This window comes from Pipistrellus kuhlii, unplaced genomic scaffold (genome assembly GCF_014108245.1).
Source record: "Pipistrellus kuhlii isolate mPipKuh1 unplaced genomic scaffold, mPipKuh1.p scaffold_m20_p_2, whole genome shotgun sequence".
In the NCBI taxonomy this organism is placed as follows: Eukaryota; Metazoa; Chordata; class Mammalia; order Chiroptera; family Vespertilionidae; genus Pipistrellus; species Pipistrellus kuhlii.
In genome coordinates, this window is record NW_023425515.1 from 188275698 (window position 1) to 188298840 (window position 23143).

General features: G+C 58.2%; 1 protein-coding gene across 3 annotated transcripts in view; it reads right to left on the reverse strand.

Moving 5' to 3' along the window:
* The window catches only part of KAZN (kazrin, periplakin interacting protein), a 292248-nt gene that overhangs the window by 73040 nt on the left and 196065 nt on the right, over positions 1-23143 (reverse strand). For all 3 annotated transcript variants that reach the window (XM_036445442.2, XM_045585187.1, XM_036445443.2), the window contains exon 2: positions 6260-6451. In XM_036445442.2, coding sequence (XP_036301335.1) covers positions 6260-6451 — 192 coding nt within the window. The remainder of the gene's footprint in view (positions 1-6259; positions 6452-23143) is intronic.

Sequence of the window (23143 nt, forward strand, 5' to 3'; positions counted from 1 at the left end):
TCCTCCCAGCACCGATGACACATCACTCCGTTCGGGCACCGTCTGTAGGCCTGGTTACGTGGGTAACGGCAGCCATGCCAGGCCCACACCTGCTGTGACATAAAGAACACTGCTGTCCCCTCCTGCCCAGGGCCCGAAACACGCTCTGCTCCCTTGCACTCTTTGAAGCAGGAGTATCTGTGGCCGATTCTTATCTACAGGCTTGGCTAGCCATAAAAAAAAAAAAAGTCCTCAGCCAGTGTATTCTGAATGTGCTGTGGGTCCCAGGCGTGTCCGGGCAGGGCCTGGGTCCGGTGTGCCTCCGTGTGATCTGAGCCCCCGGCGTGGGCTCCCGCGTGGGTAAGCTTTCGGGGAGCGTTTGTCGAAGGAGCAGATTAAAAAAACGAGGCTCCGCTCCTCCCGGAGCTCCGTCTGGGGCAGGTGACTCACTCCGCGGCGGGTAAAGGCTCCCACAGGCCCCGTTCCTTCTGCTAAAGAGAGGAGCCCGGGCATCGGCTCCTCTCTCCCACACGCAGGGATCACCTTCTCCGCTCGGATAACAAGGCCCGCTCTGCGCGGGCGGCCCTGCCTGCAGGAGCCGGGCCAGGGACAAGCCTAATGGGACACCCCCCCCCCCTTTTCCCCTGCGTGGGGCAGGGAAGAGGGGCCCCTCCTCATCCCCTCCTCCCGCTGTGACTATGTCCACAGGTTTAGGAGCTTAAAGCAACACAAACGAATTATCTTACAGCTCTGGAGGCCCGGGTCCCAAATGGGTCTCACTGAGCTACGGTTAAGGGGTGGGCAGGGCTGTGTTCTCCCAGAGGCTCCTGGGAGAATCTGTTTTCTTGCCTCCTGCAGCTTCTAGAGGAGCTGCCCGCCTGCAGCTTAGAACCTTTTCCTTACAGTAAGGTGACCAGACGCCCCGCTTCTGAACAATTTGTCCCGCGGTGTTTTAAAAAGTCCCGATTTTTAAAAAATCCGGGATGCAGGACAAATTGTTAAAAATCGGGACTGTCCCGCCAAAAGCGGGACGTCTGGTCACCTTACCCTACAGGCATGAACTATGTTGGCACTTGGAAGATCTGCGCCGCCCAGTGAGCCAGTATTTTCCAAGTGACCCATGTTAGATGCTCAAAAACCCCGCGTGGGCACAAAATTCATCCCAAGTGCAAATGAGACGGATGACTCCGGCCACAGTAACAGATCACAAAAACAAGGCTTCGGATTCCACCCTGCAGCAAGTGAACCCCTAAGCAATGGCCACCTGGTGAGTGTGAGTGTGGCACCGAAGAACAATACCCACGATTCCCTAAGAAGGCGACTGGCATGTTCCCTTTCCCACCTGTGTGTGTGTGAGGCCAGATTCCCAACCAAGGCAACTAGTCACCGTTACCCGACGGAAGCGACAGACAGGAGCAGCATTCGGCAGTCTGCCACGAAGTCAGAGGTCAAAAAGTTTTGTAAAAAATTTACATTTCTGTAAAAATATAAAACAATGCTGCCTTTCTCAGTGAAATCGATTGGTTGGGGGGGAATCGTCATTTTTCATAAAAATAAATAATTGCTATGTATGTTAACATGTGATGGGCTTATTATCATTTGACAATAAATTACTGAAGGTTCAAACATGCTTTCTCTATTTTAAAGTTGAATTTGTTGGGGACATTGGTTAGTAAAACTATGGACGTTTCAGGTATAGAATTCTATAATGCATCATCTACAGCAGTGATTCTCAGCCTTCCTAATGCCGCGACTCTTTAATACAGCTCCTCGTGTTGTGGTGACCCCCAACCATAAGATTATTCTCGTTGTTACTTCATAGCTGTAATGTTGCTACTGTTATGAATTGTAATGTAAATATCTGTGTTTTCAGATGGTCGTAGGCTCTACAGCAGCGGTTCTCAACCTGGAGGTCGCAACAGGCTGAAAACCGCCAGCAGGATTGCCCGAGACCTGCGGAATTAGAAAGGTTGAGAATCTGTGACCTACATCTTGTACTGGGAGTTCACCACCTCAAGTCAAGCTTCCTTGCCTCACTCTTTATCCCTCTTTCCCACCCACCCTCTCTGTCCTCTGGCAGCCACCGTACTATTGTCTGTGTAGATATGTTTTCAGTTTTAGTTTCTAAAATAGGAAATAAGGATAGATCTCAACCCTATCAACAAAAGCTCTTTGGGGTCCTCAGTGGTGTAAGATCATAACACAGTCCAGAAAGCAGAAAGTACGGGAAAATAAACAGACCTATACAACACAGATCTTTAGCCTAGTGCAGTGGTCCGCAAACTCATTAGTCAACACTTGTGGCTCGCGAGCCGCAGTTTGCCGACTGCTGGCTTCATGTTATATAACGGCAAACACGAAAAGAAAAAAGGGGAAATGACTTAAATGTACAGTCATAGGGAAGTGGCTAAATAAATAATGGTGCCTCCATTTGGTAGAACATTATGTAACCATTAAAAATTATGTTTTCCAGGAGTATTTATTGTTGTGGGGAAATGCTCAACACATTCAACACGCCATTAAGTGATTAAAAAAGGGAAGATGCACCCTAGTGGGTTTGCTCAGTGAACAGAGCGTTAGCCCACATACCGAAGGGTCCCAGGTTTGATTCCAGTCAAGGGCATGTATCTCGGTGGCAGGCTCGATCCCTAGCCCTGGGGGGGGGGGGGGGCGCATACAGAAGGCAACCCATCGATGTCTCTCTCTCACATAAAGGTTTCTCTCGCTCTCTCTCTTCCTCCTCCCTCTCCCTTCCTCTCTCTCTAAAAATCAATGGAAAATATCCTCTGGTGAGGCTTACCAACAACAAAAATAGTAATGAAAATTAAAGGGAAAAGCAAATTTTCATGGTCATTGTTTCTATAGTGCCTTGATTATTGGAGAAATCAGCGATGGAGGGGGAAATGGGGAAATCGACAAATACCCCAAGGGGGCCCAGAGCTTCACATGTGTAAAGCTGGGGTCATGCAGGGATTTGGTTATGTACATATGTATACACACACACACACACACACACACACACCCTTTTTTCCTAGACCATCACTCACTGCTTCTGCCTGTAAAACTCACAGGGAGATCAAAATGCTAAACCAAACATTCCCAGCCTCATCCCCACAGAAACAAAGGAACCTTCTAAGTACCGTTCTCCCCAAACTAGACTCGTTCTGTGGCTTTGATTTTTTGGGAACACGGGCTGACATTTGGGTGTCTGAGTTCCTAATCCTGATGTGCTGGAAAATTCCGCTCTCATCACCCCCACACCGAAGACTGAGGGGGGACAGCCAGTGGGACCTGCAAGGCACCCTGGGGGGCTCTGCGTGCTCCCGCCACGGAGACACCGGCTGGCTGTGAACGCGTGTCGCCAACATCTGCCGCGGACTCGGCTGGCACATTCATGCTCGCTCTCCTCATTACGGGCATGTAAATCCCTCTCCATGCCCTGCCTCCTCCTGCCCACATCTGTCCGCAATTCACCCACCACGTGCTGTGGCTGGGAGGCAGCTTCCTATTTCAGGCCGTGCGGAACGCCAGGCGGGATGCTCAAACGGCTGACGGCGCCCACGGGAGGCTTTCCAGGAATACGGCGCGCCCTGGGCTCCGCCGGGCACGAGGCCTCCGAGGTCCGGGCTGCCCCTGGTGGGACCGGGGAGCCCGTGTCTCCGCGCAGATCCCAGGAGGGCTGCCGAGCCCCCTCACGTGTGATAATCACTGCGTCTTTGCACTAATGGGCTCTGGGCTCTGGGCCAACCACTTGATATCTCACTTAATCCCCACAACGACCCTCTGGAAGAGCTGCTTGTATTCGCCCCAATAACAAGAAAGGCCGGTTTGGGGTATTGTTCCCGTTACCCTCAGTCAGGGGACTGTGGTTCAGAGAGGTCAAGGAACCTGCCCAAGGTCACAGAGCCAGCAAGCGGAGGCGCTGGGCGGGATGCAAGCCCAGATCTGATCCAGGGCCTCCTGTCCCCGTGTCCCCATCTCTCCTGTCCAGGCTGACGTCCCCCCCATACAGAAGACTCGATGTGGGGTGTAGTGGAAGAAGTTTCCGGAAAAGCCCTGCATACCTTGACCAATTACTTAACCTCCCTGAGCCTCATCTGGGTGTCTCCATCTGTAAGAGGGGGGTCCCACCTCCTAGCAGGACTGAGGTGAGTGGTAGATCAGGCGCTGAGAACAGTGCTGGCGCACAGTAGGCGCTTGATAGCACGTTCCCTCAGTGACCCCTGACAAGTCCTCGCTGGGGAGACCGTTGGTGGCGGGTAAGAAATCCACGCACAGAGTTAGGAAGAGAGGCCTGCCCGGCCGCTACCAGACAGCTCTCACGGCAGGAGCAAGCGCGGCACCGACACCTCCATAGACATCAAGTCCTTTCGCTCACGGCCACTGTCCCAAGTTTGCAGAGGGCAGCTGTCTGTCCCCGGAGCTGGGGGTGGGGACTCCGGGACGGCTGAGAGGTTTTTTCATCCCCCACAGGCCCTGAGGGCGGACACGGGGAGAACGCCTTCCAGGGCCCAGGACAGGGAGGGCGGGTTTATGGTCCTGGCGATAAATACTTGGCAAAGGTGGTTGAGATGGTGCTTCCTGAGCCAGTCCTGACTCTCCTCCGGTTTTCCACACCTCAGCTCCCACCCCAGGGGCCCGAGGCACCTCCTGGGGGTGTCGCTGGGACTGGGCCAGTCCCCGGCAGGGGAGTGGGAAGCTGGGAGGGACGGAGGGAGGGAGGGAGCGAGGCTCGTGCAGATCGGCCTGATGCTGGAAGGTCGCCCACAGAGAGCATGCATGCTTGGCACCGGACTTCCCGGCCATGCAGCGCCAGCTGGACCGTGACACAGGCCACCTGCCCACCCTGGCCCGAGGAGACCACCCAGACGCTGTCTCAGTGACCCCATGGGAACTCAGCCCCAGCAGAAAAGGGGGTCCCTGCCTGTCAGAGCCGTTTGTTTTGCTGGAAGAGCGCACACATTTGGTGCCGAAACGTCTGGGTAAGGACATTTTCCCAGACGGCCCCGGGGAACGGTCGGTGGGTGCTGGACGCACAGCCAGCTTGGCCCGTGTGCGGGTGCTTGCTGATCACCGCTCCCCTCTGGTCAGGGAGACCCACAATGACAGAGCCCACTAACTGCCCAGCAAAACCCACTCCCCGCTCCCGCCCCTCTGCCCGTTAGCCGTGTGGCCTGGATGGGGCCGTCCGGTAGGAAGTGACATGGCCCAGCTGTCCCTGCAGCCCACCTCACTGCCAGTGCTGCCGGAAGGGGCCTCTGCCCTCAGTTCTGGCTCCTCTGGGTCCCTCCCAGGCTGGGGAGCTGAGACGCCCGCCACCCGAACGGCTCCTCCGGGGTTCGGAGGAGAGACAAATAGGTGCGCGGAGTCCCTCTTTTGGGGTTTCTGCTACAGCAGCCCGAAGTCAATCTAAGTAATTAACCTGCTTTGGCTTCAAAAATAAAGTCCTCGCAGAGTATTTATGGTTCTAGTAACTGGGAAGTGGAGAGCAGGCTGCCTTGTCTTCCCCCAGGGGAGAGGGAGACACCTGGGGAGCACCAGAGGATCAGGCAGACCCCGCTCCCCACGCCCCTCTCCCCCCCAGTGGAGCCCAGTCTGGGCGGGCTTCCCCTTTCTCAAGCACCTTGAGCGCCCTCCCCACCGCGGAGGGCGGCAGGGGCCCCGGAGAGACGGGCACGTGGCTGCTGCATCCCCAGCAGCTCCAGGGAGAGCAGGCTGACCACGTGGCCCACTGGCCTCCTCGTTTCCTACGGCAGCTGCTGGCTACGGGGCAGGGTCCCTCCTGGCAAGAGACCCCCTGGGCACTGACGCCATGTCTCTCCCAACTCCTGCACCTGCCCCGGGGCTGGAGGCTGCCCCGCTCGGAGCCCCGCCCGGGAGGGCCACCGCGGCGAGTTCAGGGCAGGGACCGGCTGGCCTCCAGCAGAGAACGCAGCCCACAGGTGCTCCGTCCAGGGAGGGGAGGTGCTGGCAAAGAGAGGAACCACTGCCAGGTCAGCACCTGGGTTGGCGAAGATGCCCACCCCCCTGCCATACACGACCGGCCAGGACGGGCACAGTGGCGGGCACAGCGGGAGGAAGGGATGACCTATGTGCCCAGTCCTGTGAGAGGCAGCTTTCCACCCCAACAGGCACAGGGCAGCTGGGGGGTCTGAGCATGGGGACCCCGATTCCACGTCACGCACCCCGCAGAGGCTGGACCCCGGTTCCCCAGAGCCGCTGTGGCCTGCGCCCCAGCCCCAGGCGCGGGAAGGCGGGGCCACGCTGCCCGGTCACTCACCCTGCAGGGCCTCTTTGGCTCTGGCCAGCTCCTGCTCCTTCTGGGCCAGCTGCACCCTGAGCTCCGTGGCCGACAGCACCTCGGCCGACTTGCCTCCCTGCGACTCCTCCAGGTCCTTGGTCAGCATCTCCTTCATCTGCCGGAGCAGGTGCACCTCCTCCTGCAGCCGGGACACCTCCTCCCGCAGCAGCCCTGGGGGAGAGGCACAGGTTAGAGGACGGGCCGACCGGCACCCACATGGCCTGCTGCCCCGAGCCCGGACACCACCCGCAGGGGGCTGCACGCAGGGTGAGCGGCCGTATGGGGCGGCGCACACCTCGGCAACACTAACCTGTAGCAGTGTGCACACGCACGGCCACAATGCTCACTCACGGACTGAAGGAGGTCCTGGCCCTGGTAGCAGGTCCGGACACCCAGCCTCCGCTCACACCACGCCGCATTCAGCCATCGCTCTGCTCCCTCCCCGGCCTCTGCCACCCTGGTCCTCGCTATGCACCTGGAGCACCCTTTCCCTTCCTCCCTAGAGCAGGCCCCAGCACCCCTTCCCCCTCGGAGGGGTGTCTCTCACCAGCCCTCTCACTGCCAGGGGGCAGTTTTCATGTTCCTGGGCCTCTGGTCTGGCTCCCCCTCGGGCCAGACATGTGGTCACAAGCAGGTCCCGGCCCCTCTGAGCCTCAGACACCCCATCTGTAAAATGGGTCCGGCCCCCATCGGGTGGTGTGGCTCCAAGAAGACCAGAGGAAGCCCTCCTGCAGGGCTCGGCCCTCAGGGAGTGCTCAGTATTGATGAGGCACCTGTACCCCTGAGGGGGGGGTCCTGGGCCTGGAGGCGGAGCCAGGTCTGGGGGCGGGGACAGGCTGAGGGGGCAGAGCTGAGGCCTTGAGGACAGGGGGCCCCCACCACCAGAGGCCTTGGGAAATGGTGGTGTGGATCCGGGTCCTGTTCCCATGTCCCCCTTACCACTTCCTCCGAGGCCACCGGGGTCCAGCTACCTGTGCGAGTGAGGCCTCCCTGCCCTCCCCAAACTCCTCCATCCCGCCCTCCCCCCCCAGAAGCCTTGGGCCCCCGTAACGCAGAGCACGTCCCCCGACCCCTCGGCTGAAGCCCTCCCTTGGACAGCCTCCCCCAGGCCACAGGGCCTTTCAGCCCCGGGAGGTGCCAGACCAGCTTCCTGCCTTCCTGTCAGCTGGTGTCACCCCTGCCTGCTGTCCCACACTGACAACCTGCACAAACCCCTCGTTATGAGGGAGGCCCACTTGTTTGCCACCCGCGTGCCCAGTGGGTGCAGCTCCCCAGAGCCTGGCCGTACCCTTCACTACGGGGTCCCACGAGCCCCAACAGTGTGTGCCGACACATGACCACTCCCCCCCAACCCCCAGCGAGTCCACTGGCACTGCCAGAGGCCAGGTGCGGCTCTAGCCACGGGGGACTCCAGGTGAACGGCCCAGACAGGGCCTGCCTCCGGCTGGCATCCCTCGAGGCAGGCCGTCTGCGAGGGAAGGTCTGGCTGCCCTGGCATCGACTGGAGTGCGGACTGGGAACTGTCCAAGTCTCCCAGCCAAACTGCACAGTAAGAGGTTTGCTCTGGGGGCCCCCCCCTGCCCTGATTCCAGCAAACATTCGTGGGTCACCGACACTGCAGGCCTGGCACGGGGTGTCCAGAGAGGAGTCAGGGGCACCCTGGGCCTCAGCCTCTGCCGAGCAGAATGAGTCCGAGTAAGTGAGCAGAATACAGAGGAGGGGCTGTACCTGCTCAGGGCACAGGACATTTGATATTAACTTGGAAGATGGGTACGGGAGGGTGGTGAGCAGATGAAACAGCAGGAACCAAGGCAAAGGGGCTAGAGAGCCAGAGGTCCCTGTGTGATCAATGAAGGGTACAAATGAGAAGGAACAAGAGGAAGCCTGGAGAGGTTCAGTGGGAGGAGGGGGGAGGGTCAGATTATAAAAGGTCTTAACCCTCCCCACTCCTCTGTACGCCAGCCCTGGCTCATCATCTCCAGCAGTATCTATGACTTGGGAACTTGCATTACCGTTCTGTCACGGACTGAATGTATCTCCTCAAAATGTACAGGCTGAAAGCTGATGCTCCATGTGCATTTGCAGGCGGGGCCGGGGGTTGGGGGTGAGGGAGGAGAGTGATTAAGTCTTGAGGTTGGAGCGCTCAGGAATAGAATCAGTGCCCTCCTAAGAGACTCCAGAGAGCTCCCTTGCCCCTTTCACCATGCGAGGACACAGCAAACAAACAAACAAACAAAAACACACAACCCAGATGCACAGTTAAACTGGTTTACAGCGGTCTGCAAACCAGACACGGAATATGCCAGTGCCCTGAACTTGAACTCCCGGCCTCCAGAACGCTAAGCCACACGTGGCTGTTGCTGATAAGCACCCAGCCTCAGGTGTCTTAGGTTAACAGCCCAGATGGCCTACGACAGTGGTAGGCAAACTGCGGCTCACAAGCCTCGGTGTGCTGCTCTGGTTTGAGTTCAGGTCAAAGACATTAGTACATTATTAAAGTGTTTTTTAAGTGTCTTTCCCTAAGGCAGTGGTCGGCAAACTCCTTAGTCAGCAGAGCCGCAGTTTGCCGACCGCTGGACAAAGACACTCTCCTCCATTATGTCTCCCCAGCTGCCTGTGCCGCCAGGGCCGGTTCCGACCCAACGGCCGCCAAACGCCTACTTCACAGTGAGGGCTGAGGGACCGCTAACAGATCCGGGCAGGTGGAAGCCAGCGAGCTCTCAACTGCGTTTCCACAGATGGCAGAGGCGTCCAAGAGACCTGGAGACCGAGACCGACCCAGTCCTGCCTATGACCTTAGCATGACCCTGCCCGTGCCCCCCATCCCCGCCCTCCGCCCCTTCTCTGGATCTCGGCTGTCATGTACAGCACATAGGGATGGTGCCACCCGGTTAGCCTTGCCAGATTAGCAAACAGACCAAAGCAAAGCTAAACAAACCGAAGAACCCAGATGCACAATTAAACTGTGATTTCAGCTACATGAGTCATTTTTAGCATAAGGGTGTCCTAAACACACACGGACACAGTCACACTGAAAATGTATCTGCTGTCTGTCTGGAATTCAAACTGAGCCGGGTTGTGCTGTTTTATCCAGTCACCCTACTTGCACCCCATGGAATTTGGGGACAAGAACTGGGCGATCACAGGAAGGGCGTGGAGACGGGGTGAAGGCGCAGGAGAGAGCGGAGAGCAAGATGGGGCCTGTGTCCCTCTCCTGGGCGATCGGGCAAAGGCGGGTTTCTCCTGTGCTCACCCTCCCAACAGGTGCACCTGGCAGAGACCCCGCCCCTGCAGTGGGGCCCTGACTGAGCAGGAGGAGGGACAGCAGGAGTGGCACCTGCAGGAGCCAGCCATTTCTCGGGAGGCCAGGCTGGAAAAACAGCTCAGCGGAGAGAGGGGCTTGTGGCAGCTCATTCCCGGCAGCGCACCTGCCCCCAGCTTCTGGGCCTGCGCTGTCTCCCCTGTGAGACCAGGCTGATGGGGACAGGCAGTGCACTGACAGGTGCTCAGCACAGTGAGTGCTGCTGGTGCCCATTACACCCCACCCCTGCCCCCTGCACAGAGGGGGCACGGACGTTCCTCAGAAGCAATGAAAGAGCTGAAGACTTGCGTTTCTGCCGTGGAGGGATGGCCACCTCGCGGTGTGACCAGGGCAAGTCAGTCCCTGTCCCTCTCCAAGCCTTCACATGACCAGCCCCTTAGAGGGGCCCGCTGATCTTTATGAATCTAGATCAGTGGTTGGCAGACTGTGGCTCGAGAGCCACATGCGGCTCTTTGGCCCCTTGAGTGTGGCTCTTCCACAAAATACCACGGCCTGGGCGAGTCTATGTTGATGAAGTGGCGTTAGAAGAAGTTTACGTTTAAAAAATGTGGCTCTCCAAAGAAATTTCAATCTGTTGTCCTGTTGATATTTGGCTCTGCTGACTGATGAGTTTGCCAACCACTGACCTAGTGCTTAAAAATGCCATTTATCCGCCTCCCATGCAATTAGGGTTGTCCATGTGATCCACTTCTGGCCGTTGAGGCCTAGGACAAAGACCCCAAGGAGGTCTACCCTTGAAGAAAAAAGGGCTTTGGGAGAAGAAAGGGAGGGAGGGAGAAAGAGGGAGAAAGAGAGAGAGGGAGAGAGAGGGAGAGAGAGGGAGAGATCTGCCTTCCTGCCTGGAAAGGAGACTCGGCTGGAGCTGCAGCAGCCACTTTGTAACAGGAGGCAACATGCACAAGCAAAACAGGCCTGGGAGGGAGACCAGAGCCTGGGGCCAGCACAGCGGGTGACTCAGACCTGTACCTGCACCGAGGCCTGGAGTGGCACACAGGCCTGGAGCGGCACCCAGGCCTGGAGCAGCACCCAGGCCTGGAGCAGCTGGCCAGGTAGGGCAGCCTGGCAGAGGAGAGCCTTTGATGACCCTGCTGATTCCAGTCCAAGTGCAGCGGCTGCGAAGGGCCAGCAGCCCCTGCAGGTCTGTCCTGTGCCAGCTCAGCAGGGGAATCTGGGGAGCTGGAGGAGGAGGAAGTGGGGACAGCGGAGGAATCAACCTGGCGCATAAGGAAGGCGACTGCTCCTGGCTTGGGGAAGAGGCCTCTGCGTGTGACAGGCCTTTTCCAGGATGAATCTCTGTGAGCTCGCGAGGGCAGGGGCAGAAGGGGAAAAGGGAAGACAGCTGCTTTTTGCGATGTAGGGCTTCCCCGAGAATGGCCTGACAAGGCAACGGGGGACCCAGATTCTCCTAAGGCCTCCTGGTGAGCTGTAGGTATGTAAGCCTAGCCTTCCACAGCCAAGGTCTCAAGAATAATCATATATAGCCCTAACTGGTTTGGTTCAGTGGATAGAGCGTCAGCCTGCGGACTCAAGTGTCCCGGGTTCGATTCCGGTCAAGGGCATGTACCTTGGTTGCGGGCACATCCCCAATAGGGAGTGTGCAAGAGAAAGCTGATAAATGTTTCTCTATCATTGATGTTTCCAATTCTCTATCCCTTGCCCTTCCTCTCTGTAAAAAAGTCAATAAAATATATATTTTTAAAAAGAATAATCCTATATAATAAAACCCTAATATGCAAGTCAACCAAACGACAAAACGACCGTTCGCTATGAGCAGGGCCTAAGCTGGCAGGCGGACCTCTCCTGAGGGGTCCTGGATTGAGAGAGGGTGCAGGCCAGGCTGAGGGACCTCCCCCACCCCCCAGTGCACAAATGTTGTGCACCGGGCATCTAGTAATCTTGTAATTACTATGTAATCTTGTAATCACAATAACTGCCTCTTTAATAAGCACACACTATGTGCGCCTGACTCTGCTGTAAATAGTTTACATGCCTTAACCAGCTTAACCCTCACCATAACCCCACGAAGCAGGTCCTAGCATCATCACCCCATTTTACAGACAGGGAAGCTGAGGCACAGGAGTTAGGTGACTTGACCGAGGTCACGCAGAGTCAAGAGCAGAGCCAGGGTTTGAGCTGGGCGGTCTTGCTCCAGCACCCAGTCTTATCCCCGGCACCCTATCACTTACAGGGGCTGGGGTTGGTGATGGGGGCGACACAGCAGGCATGCCCCCCACTCACACAGACACCCGGAACTCAGCCCCGGGCCGGGCTCTTGGCAGACATGCCAGAGCGGTTGGTGCCCAGAGCAGTAGAGGGAGACCCGCAGCTTGGGATCAGCCAGCGTGAACTCGCTCCTGGCTCCCTGCCCCTCCCCCATCCCAGCTATCTGACCCTTGGACAAGAGACCCCTGAGATTATCTGAAAATGGAGCCAAGACCAGTCCCCACGGCCTGTGGTAAACATAAGCAAAGCAATTGTCTAAGTGGGAACACTGCGGAAGGTTCTAGATGGGGGTCAAATGTAGTTTGTCGCGATCATCATCACAGAAAAGGGCAAACCTCGCGGGTGCTCTGAAGGAAGGCCCGGCTTCGACACCCTCGGAGCCCTGACCTTGGGACTCGGACCAGGGAGGCCTGGAGCGGGGTGAAAGGACGGCGGAGGCTGAGCCAGCACCTCTGTCCCGTTCCTCGCCCCGCCCCCACTGCGAGGGGAGGCAGGCCCCTGAGGCAGAGACAGGCCCCGAGGCTGCGGGCACACGGGCCACACGGGGACTCTCCGTGCAGGCCGGGCTGTGTGCGGTGGTGGGTGCAGGCCCGGAGCACACATCTGTAGGGGCCGGGAGAGCTGGGATCCGGAGCAGCCCCGTGGCCCTGGCTTCCAGCCCCTGCGGGCCCTTGAAGCTCTGTGAGTGACAGGAGCCGTCACAGGGGTGTCCAGGCTGGTCTGGGATGGGTCTGGGAAGCGATTGTTTGCCTGCGGACAGAGAAATCTGGGAACCTCAGCCTGGGAGGGCAGCCTCAGGGCCAGCTCTTGGAAGTGGGGTTAGTTTCAAGCTTTTGAGTTCTGCCTCAAGGCCATTTACAGACTTATCCTGCCCAAACCTTCTCCTCCCCCCAAAGGGGTCTGGCAGCACCAACTGCACGGCCCAGTTGCCGCCATCCTTCCCCGAGGCTCCAGCTTGCAGGCAGGGGCTGACCAGGAGCCTGGCCCTGAGCCCTGGCCGCCGGAATCTCTCCCAGGCCTGAGGGAGCAGCGCTAGCGTCTCCAGCCTGCACATCAGAGACAGAGGCCACGGCAGGTGAACTGGCTTGTTCAAGGTCACAGCCGGATCCCAACACTGAAGTCTGCCTGACTGCAAAGCTCATGGCCTTTACAGCTGGATGAGGCTGCTTGCCCTCAACGCCACGCTGCCCATATTTCTCGAGCTGCATGCCAGGAGAGAGGGATGGCATTTTGGTAAAAATGGTAGCGTCCCCCTTCCCCATCATGCAACCTTGCCTCTTGCCTCTTCTGCCCTCCCCAAGGCCTGGCTCCTACAGGCAGTCTCCAGGAGAGGGATAGCAACCTGTTTCCCTTGCCACCCTTGCCATGCATGCATGCATGACTCTCACCCCTCACCCCTCCTCCCTCTTTGTTCACCACTCAGAGGGAAAAATTTACCAAAAAGAGAGGAGAAGGCCCAGCTCTGGTCACACCCACCAACGCGTGACACAGGCCACCCGCGCGGCGAGCACAGAGCTCATTGCAAACCGGGTGGAACCGACCTGACCGAGGCCCTGACACCGAGGGAAAGCCCGGCCCGGAGTCTGAGTCAGCAGCAGACGCCCCGTCTGTTTCCTTCTCCACCCACCTCCTCCCTCTCCACCCACCCCAGCAGGCAGGGTGGAAGCGGTTCCCCTGGGCCCTGCTCCCCGGGGGAGAGCCACCCGCCTGGGAAGACAGGGACCAGAAAGGCATCCATTCCCGTTTTAGACACCCAACCTGACGCCCGGAGGAAGGCTCTGACCACGAGGCCACTGGCTCCCCAGAGCTGGCAGCCACACGGGAAACATGCTTTGGCTAGCTAGAGTAGGGGTGTCGAACTCAATCAGAGAAGGGGCCAAAATCTAAAATCCAGCCTAAATTGCGGGCCGAATGGTTTACTGAACAGTCATAAACTGTCATTGTGATGGAAACGCAGCGGAGTGCAGTGATGACAGCGCCGTGCGGGCCACATTGCAAGGCCTGGCGGGACGGATTTGGCCCGAGGGCCTTGTGTTTGACACATGTGAGCTAGAGCATCCTGCTCGGCCCGTCTCATCCGCCGCCGAGGGGGTTAAACGCACGGCCACGTGTCCGGCATGCCGACGGCACCCGCGGATGTCAATGATTCCACAGAGAAGAGACGAGGGTGCTCGGAGCCTGGCCCACGGCGCCCCTCGACGCCGCCATCACGCGAGGGCAGTGAGTCTGAAATCCCCACGTCTTCAGACCCACGTCACGGACAGATCCAAGCTGTCAACACCACGTAAACCAAGTCCAGACGGCGGCCTCGACGGACGGATGGCAGACCCGGATTCTTTCTCAGACGTGGATCCCGAGGGAACCAGGGGCGGGCGATCCCTGCGCGGCCTGACCTCTAGCCCCGTGGCCGGCAAACCGAGGCAAGTGAGCCACATGCGGCTCTTTGGCCCCTTGAGCGTGGTGGCTCTTCCACAAAACACCATGGCCTGGGCGAGTCTATGTGAAGAAGTTGAAGAAGTGGCGTTAGAAGAAGTTTAAGTTTAAAGAATTGGGCTCTCCAAAGAAAATTCAATCGCTGTACTGTTGACATGTGGCTCTGTGGACTAAATGAGTTTGCCGACCACTGGCCCTGAGTCCCTCAATTCCCTTACCTAGAAAAGCGACAATGATGGCTACGACCAGCGGCTCTGGAACGGGCTGCGGGGCCAGGTCCCGGCTCCGCCCTTTAGCTGTCCGACCTGTTGCCTCTTTCCCTCTTCCGGGGAATGGAGGTGACAGACCCACCTCCCAGAGAGCACCATGTCCCGTGAAGGTCAGTGACAGAGAGATAAAGAGGCCAGCAGACCCTCGGCACCACGCAGACCCTCCGCAAACGTTGGCAGCAGCCCCCATGCCATCCGGGAGGATGCCCGGCCACGGGGAGGGGGCGGGAAAGCAAGAGGGTGTCCTGAGCTCCGGCCACCGGTCCTTGGCGGTCACTCGCCGGGAGGTGCCCGAGGCCGGGAAGGCTGCTCAGGGCTCCACACAACCCACTCCCGACAACCCTCCGGCCCCACGGAGCAGCTGATCCAGGAGGGAAGAAAATGTGTTTTGCGTGCTTTAAATGTTTCCCTTATGAAAACTGGCAGGGCTGCCTCTCTGAATTGTTTGGCAATAAAGTCAGTAACGAGGGCGCCGTCCGAGGCTCTCGCCGCTGGAGTGGGGCGGGAGCCCGCGCGGGGTGGGGGTGGGGGTGGGGGGGCAGGAGGGCGGGCCGGCCGCCAGCGCGGAGCCCACGGGGCCTTCCAGAAGGCGCCATCTGGGATTCCTCAGAGGGGCACGGGATCACAGCCTGGTGTCCCGATATGAAATCGGAGCCTTCCTCTGGAGGCCAAGTCCCGAGTCAGCAGGGGCAGAGGGGAGGGCCCTTCCGGCCCGGGACATTTTCCCAGGCTCCCAGGATGCCCGCGTCTCCAGCCCATCGAGTTAATTGAAAAATTACCTTGGGCTGAGAACCAGCAGGCCCTGGCCACAGGGGCTGGGTCACAGGGGGGCCCTGCCCGGTCTCCAGACAACGGGACTCGGCAGCCTGCAGCTGGGGGCCTGGACCCCGCTCGGCACGCACACGAGGTGCTGTTGTGTGTGCCCGGCATGCATCCTCTGCAGTCCCCAGACTCCCCCAAAACTGAGGGAAGCCCAGGGCTCTCACCTAGGGGGTCGTGGGCCACAGTGGCTGGGCTGCTGGCGCCCCTGCACTGTTTCCTTGCAGGACGCTGCTCTGCATTGTGCCACAGCCCCCCCCCCCCCCCCCCCCAATCCCAAACGCCAGCGGATAACTCAAAGGAAGCGCGCCTGGCCACAGGCCCGCTGCCCGCCCGGAACACGGCGGCATTCTCACACGCAGAGGCCACTCCTGGGGCTGATGCCGCTAAGCTGACCGCCTTGAGCTTTTCCTTCCAAGTGCCGTCATGTCTGCCACCCCAACCTCGCCTCTCTGGGCTGTTCCGTCCATTCCGGTCCTCCTAGCCCCGGGTCTGTTCAAAGAGCCAGGGTCTCCGCACTTCCAAGGGGTCCGGCCGCTCGAGGCCTGTGCAGTCACAGACGCTGCGCCTTCCATGGAGGAGACCAGAGGGGACCCTGAGGCCTTGTGCCTCCTCCCGTCGAGCCACAGACATCGGGACGAGAAAGGAACAAACCGGTTAGAAAAACGCCCGCCTTTCACTGGACAGTGTGGTCCATCCGTGTGCCAATCTGATCATCAAGACACAGAAAAGGGTGGGGTAATCGTGGGGGGAGTAATCGTGGGGGGAGGAGCAGTGGGATGAGGAGGGCAAAATCCAGTCCCTGAGGTCTTGCCATGTCTGTGGACTGAGCCACAGACATGTCTGTCCCCCCTATTCCCCGCAGGAAACAGTGGCCCTGACACCGGAGCTGCGTACAAATGCTTTGAACACCCGGAGGGCGGTCTACGTGGCTGCATACTCCGCAGGGGTGAGGCGGGCTGGGGTGGCGTGCCCGCCACGTGCTAACCTCTCTGGGCCTCTGTTCCCTCGTCTGTAAAATGGGGCAATAACAGTGCCTCTCTCACAGGGCTGTTGTGAGGGTTACATGAGGGCCTCTGCATATCCAGTGACCACACACAGAGAACAGTGCTTGGCACACGCCAAGTGCCACCCATATGCCGGCCTCTCTCCCTCCTCTCCTCCTCTGGGAGCCGCTGCCTGTGCTTCTGAGACCAGCCCCCGCCTGGCATTCTTGTCCCTGGAGGCTCTGGAACTCCTGACAGGAGCCCCGGGGAGAACATTCTAGGCTGAGAGGGCGGTGCCCAGCACGGGGCTCCCTGCAGCTGGGCCCTAACAGGAGGCCCAGGCCCGGGAAGCCGCCCGCCCTCCTCACTGTCTCCAGGTGACAGTGAAAACGGAAGAAGAGTAACTCTGATTCCTGCTTTGAGCTGCCTCCGTCGGACCTGCCACCAAACGCTTCCCCTGTCTGTCTGCTCTCCGCCCCCCCCCATCCCCCAACACACACACATTTTGCAAAGGTCAATGCTCATTCTACTCCACAGGCTGCCTCTTGGGAGAGCAGAGGAGAAAACTATTCAAAAAATGTAAACTGAAAAACCCCAAGCTCTCCTGCCTCCCCCTCCCACACACCCGCATGCGCACTCCCACACGAGTGCACGGCTTGCACTCTGGACACAGGACGGGGCCCCCGCACCCGGGTCTTAAGCACAAGCAGGTGGACAGAGAGGCGATGCTGAGTTGTCAGCAATGGTGACCCCTCTTGCTCCTCCCCCCACCGCCCCTCGGCTGTCTTCCTTGCAGGAATACAGACGACCCTGCCACTCAGACAAGAAAACCTCGTACAGGACAGTGTCCTTCCTGGCTTTTCTGGAGCATCTCCTGGCACAAGCCTGGTATTATATGTGCCCTGGCACCACATGCAGCCCTGACCCAGGAGCTGAGCCCCCGAGGTGCCTGCTGAACTGAATGCGGCCCAGGGCACGAGCTCCGAGCTGAGGGTGCCCTCGATCAGGCCAAAGCCCCCCGCCCGCACTCTCCTGACCCGTGCTTCAAGACCAAGCATGCTTTCCTTCCAGCCTCTCTCCTGCCGTGTTGGTGCCCCCCCCCCCCCCCACTACCACCACCACCACCACCACCACACACACACAGCCAGGGGGACATGGCACCGAGGGGAGAATGGCAGGTTCACAGTTTGGTGGCCACTGTGTCCACGTGTCCGGCTTGAATGAGGGGATGAAATGGGCGTCGGATGGGAATAGTCTGGAGTAAAGGCTCTCTATTGGTCTATCTATTGTATTCTCTTAAGTCTCTTCCCGCTCTAGCTGAGCTTCTAGATCTTTTAACCTCCTTTTTGCCAGTCCACAGTCTTCAAACCTGGAGCACTGGGCCTTAGGCGGGGACCCCTGACATACTATGGGCACTCGTGGCCGCTTGAGGGGGGTGGAGAATAGACCCGAGTGACGGGGCCCCCGGGACTGGCGGGTGGGTGATTTAAAAGGTAACACACGCTCCCCGCAACTGGTGGGATGCTTAATAGTCGCCCCCGTGGTTGGGCAAGGCAGCAGAGAACACGCCGGGGGAAGACAGGCCCTGACCAGGTGTTGGCCCTGTAACTGGACTGGGTCCCGTGGGCTCGCTGCCATGTCCCTCAGGAACCGCAGGCTGCTCCCCAGCCAGGCCGGCCAGGCCCCTCCCTCTCCCGCGGTGGATGGCACACAGCGGCAGACATTCCAGGAATCCAAGGGCAATGACATCGGCAACACGGAGCCACATGGAAAACCCCGAACGCAGGCTCTGGCTGTTCCTCAGCCTGGCGGCCCTGCACAATGCGGCCTACACCCGGGGCGGGGGCAGCAGGTGGGCAGGCAGCACGGACTTGGCAAAGCCCACGGGCAGAGCCGGAGCGTGTCCAGGCGAAGCCCCTCGCGGTGACCCTGGAGACTGAGCCAGGGTCGCCCCGCTGCCGCCCGGGAACCTGTTCCCGCTGCTTCTCTCTGGGGAGAGCCGTACATCTCTCTGCACACGGCCGTTCCCCCTGCGTGCACACCTGCACAGGGCTAATCCGGGGGAAGTCAGGGAGCAACAAACCAACCAACCACACCCGAGGCCGGCGGGCCTGGGAGGCAGGCAGCTGACTCACGTTAAACATTTCCAGGTGGAGAAACTCGAGCTCCTTTTCAGCGGGTCAGCACTGAGCGTATTATTTCTCTCCCCGCCGCCTCCCTTTTGCAATCTCTTGGCTGCACGCAAATGTTCACGGGACCTGCCTGCCAAGAGGTGAGTGCTGCTTGTATGGCCATGGGTGCTGCTTATGGACTTAAAAAAATTAAAAATACCATGTGAACTTGTCACCGGATGTCTTTGGGTTCCTTCTGGTCTGAGAGCTGTCGTCGGTCAGCACCGGGTGGTGGGTGCAGGGTGGGCTGCAAACGCGGGGAATGGAGTCCTATTCCAGGGCCCTGTCCTGGCCCAGGCTGCCCCGCCTGCCCTAAAAGCATTCCACGGAGTTTCTAGCTCCCTCTCTCCCCGCCTGCTCCCAGGAGGGCCCCCTGAGGCCTGTAGGCTCCTGCTGGGTCCTCGGAAATAAACACGGGGAGAGTCTGGAACACACAGCTCAGTCTGGGAACATTCTCTCCCTGCCTGTGCGAGGGAAGACGCTGGCTCCTGGCGGGGGACGAGGAATCTGAGGCTGGTCGAGCTGGGCGGATCAAAGGAAGGCGCCCCGTCCTCCACGCCTCCCAGCACTGCCTGCTCCGTCCAGCCGGGAGGAAAGACACCTGGGGAAACAAAGCTGGTGCAGAAGCCGCCGTGCCTGTCCTCTCCGGTCAGAGCCTTAGGTTGCGGAGAGAGGTTTGGTGTGTGAGACCCTCAAACGGTAGGACGCAGGCCAGAGGGTGGATGCTCCATGTCTGGCTCAATAGAAAGGTGAGTGAGGGCTTAAAATGAATCCAAAAGTCTAGGGGCTGCCTGGAAAGGAAGTGAGTTCTAATCCTAGGAGGCATTCAAGCTCAGGAGGCACACCTGTCCTGGACATTAGGCGTCTATTAGTGTTTCCTTGGTAACTACTTTCCTACAGCTGGATCCACCAAGTATCCTGCCCACCCTTACAGATGCAGCTGATTGAACCAGGGCGGTCACCTGACCCAGGCTCTACAAACCATTGGTTGGGCAGGAACCAATCAGATTTTCTTGTCTCCCAGGCATTGAAGAGAATGAAAGGCTATATATATATGGTAAGGGGCCACTGGCAAAGGAGTAAAGCTATGGAGTATCCTTGAAGGGAACTAAAAGGGAGCGGGAAGAAGAGGGCATGACCCCAGGCTCCCACTGTTCCTGTCTGGGACCCCTAAGTGGCAGGTGTTGAACTTCTCGAGGTTGCCTGCTGTCCCCTGGCTGGGGATGCTGCAGAGGGAGGCAAGGTCCTCCAGGGGGCCGGCCAGGCTGGGCAAAGGTGATCAAATCCTGGAACTTCTCTAAGGCCACCTCAAGCTCCCTCTGACTTCGGGGGCCTGTGTGTGCCCCTCCACCTGCTACATGTACTTCCTGCCCAGCACGGAGCCAGACCCTGACCGTATGCCACAGAGAGCAAAGCTCAGTCATGGCCAAGACTCCCGGGACCCCAACAGGCAGAAAAGGGTGTGGTGGGCACACACCCTCACGTACAATCCCCCGTCCCCAGGGAAAGGGTCTTCCCGCACTGCCAATGCCAATGTAGAACTCATGCTTCATGGACAGCACTTTGTTACGTGCAATCCATTTAAGATGGCTTATGAACAAAACAAGAGCTCCACGTACTATGACTGTATTTTACCTACAAAACGCTGCCAAGCCCCGCCGGGCAGGTTCCTTCATTCCCGCTTTAGAAGACTCAGCTGGAGCAGCAGGGCCGAGAGCCCTGGTGTGGGCTTCTGTCAACTCCCACGGCTCTCACAGAGCCTGCGTGGGAGAGCGGAACCCTAGCAGATGCTGTCTCCAAAAACTTCCCCGCCACGAGACCTCACCTTACCCCAAGGACTTTATCTCCTACCGATCATTACCCTGGATTTGTCCAAACTGGGCATCTCTCTGGTCACCTCTGATCACCAACGTTGGTGTAAAACTAATCCAAGTGATGTTTATTGAGCGCCTACTATGTGCAACATAATTATCTGAAAGGTTCTCTATCCGAGGCTTTTTCTCCCAGTCCTACAACACCTAGCCAGAAGCATAAATGGGCAGCTGCTGAAGGAATCAGACCACACCTGCAGACCACACCTGTGTCTGCCTCCCGGCATCTGTTCCCAGCAATGAGCATTCTCTCCGGCTTTCCTCTGAGAAAAACGCCGCTTTCAGGCTGCGTGTTTCCCTGGAGGTTCACAACCTCAACCTTTCCCAGGGAAGGGCACATGACCTGGGCCTGGCCAATCAATGCATTCCATGTGACTGGACCAAGGGATTGGTTCAGAGCTGTCACATGACTAAAGCTAAGCCAATGAGAGTCAGCCCTGGGATTTCTGCTAAATACACTGGGAATGAATTACTCTCTCTGCTCTGGAATCCTAGGAAGGTAAAGGTTACTTAGACTTGTTAGGTTATTACTATTTTTTCATTGATTTTAGAGAAGAAGGGAGAAGGAGAGAAACATCAATGATGAGAGGGAATTATTGACTGGCTGCCTCCTGCACGCCCCCCACTGGAGATAGAGCCCACAACCCAGGCATGTAACCTGACTGGAATCAAACTGTGACCTCCTGTTTCATAGGCCAACACTCAACCACTGAGCCACGCCCGGCCGGGCTGTTAGGACCTTTTTGTAGCCAGAAAGGGTAAAACCCAAACAGATGAAAGGAGAGCTGGAAGATGACATCATTAAGCCCCTGCACACAGCTATGCCTGAAGCTAGCCCTACCTCTGATCATGTCAGCTACGGGGCAACTATCCATTTCCCTTTTTACTTGTCAGGTCCAGGTGTGTTTATAACATTCGCAATTCAAATAGTCCTGCAATTACAGAACTGCCTGGGCAGGTGGTGGGAAACTGAGAAGTGCAAACTGTACAAAGTTAGCTTTTCCACTAACTCGAGGTATTGAGACTAAACACAGACATCTCTGCACCTCAGATGCCACCCTGAATGAGGGTGATCATGCCTTCCTACCCCACAGGGTGAACGGGAGAGTCCCCGAACCCTCTTATGACCTCTGTTATCTGCCACAAGCTAAGGCAGAGAGCAGCAGCAAACCTATAGTTACCAGGGACACCCATATCACTCATCCATCCACACCTGGGCCTCCAGCTGGAGCGTGCAGAGCTGCCTCACGGCCCTCCCACTTCACAAGGTCCAGCCCAGCCCGGCCCGGCCCAGCCCAGCCCGGCCCGGCCCGGCCCGGCCCAGGGGGGCAGCCACAGGAGCTCCCCACTAGGGCTGGGGCCTGGACAGAGGGGTGTGCCTGACACCTTCGAGGGACAGTGTCTCTTGGTCATCCCTCCCTTTAGACTCGGCCATGCGCAGGTGGGGACAGAAAGGAGTGGTGCTGCAGGGCTGACTGCAGCAGGGACAGGAAACGGGGACTATGAGCTCAGGCTAAACTCAGGCTGAATCTTGCCGCTTTTACTTCCTGGCTTTATCGCTTGAAGCACGTTTCCTTACCTCCCTGTGCCTCAGTTACGTCATCTGTAAAATGGGACCATGAATGTACCGGATTTATTTGGGATGCTTCATGCAGGCAACCCTGCAGAGCAAGGGTCCTTGGATCAGGCTCCCTTGAATCATCGTCACCTGAGCACACTCGAGGGACGTTGAACCTTCTAGGGACCCTTTAAGATTACTATGTGGTGGACGGTGAAATGAGACCCTCTCCCTGCATAGGGATTCAGAACACCTGTGCGTCTACCTGGTGAAGGGCCAATCTCTGAAAGGGACCCAGCGAACAGGACCAGCAAGTCCGCCCCGGAAGCAGGAAGGCCAGGCTGGCCCTCGGGGACAGTGGTCATCCGGATGGAATGCAGACAGAGGCTCGGTCACCTCGGCTGCAGTCATCCAGGGTGCATGGCCTTTGGGGAAGCCTCTGGGGCCTCACCCAAGAGAGGGAACAGGAAGAGCAAGCAGCTGCTGCTCATGGCCAACAAACTGCAGCTGCCTAAGGGCTCGATCCGATCTCCCTTCACCAGCCCCAGGTAGCTAGGATTGTAATCAGCAGCAATCCTCGGTGAGCTAGCATTCTGGCTGGGCCTGGGGACACAGCAGCAAGCATGAACACACACTCGTGGTCGCAGTGTATTCCTACTTCCTCTAACCTGAGGCTGCGGAGGACCCGGTGCCACCAGCCGCCCTGAGGGCCTCCAGCTCCGGGTTAGGACTGGAAAGCCCTGTAGAACACCAGTGCCCCAGGGGCAGTGTCTGGGCTCCCCCTACCCCGGCCCCCTGGGAGCCAGTGCAGAAAGGCCTGTAGGAAAATTCCAAAGACAATGGGAACACACACACAAAAAAAGGCCTTTGGGGTCTAATTCTCCAACAATATCCTGGACTTGGAGCCCTAGCTGGCTTGGCTCAGTGGATAGAGCGTCAGCCTGCAGACAGAAGGGTCGCAGGTTCGATTCCGGCCAAAGGCACATGCCTGGGTATTGGGCTGGATCCCCAGTAGGGGGCGTGCAGGAGGCAGTCAATCCATGACTCTCTCTCATCATGGATGTCTCCCTCTTTCTCCCTTCCTCTCTGAAATCAATAAATATATTAAAAAAAAAATATCCTTGGCTTTGAGCACCAGGGAGGAGGGGAGATTGACTTCAGGGAGGACTATTTTACCCCTGGCAGCATCCCTGCTACTCAGGAAGGATTCA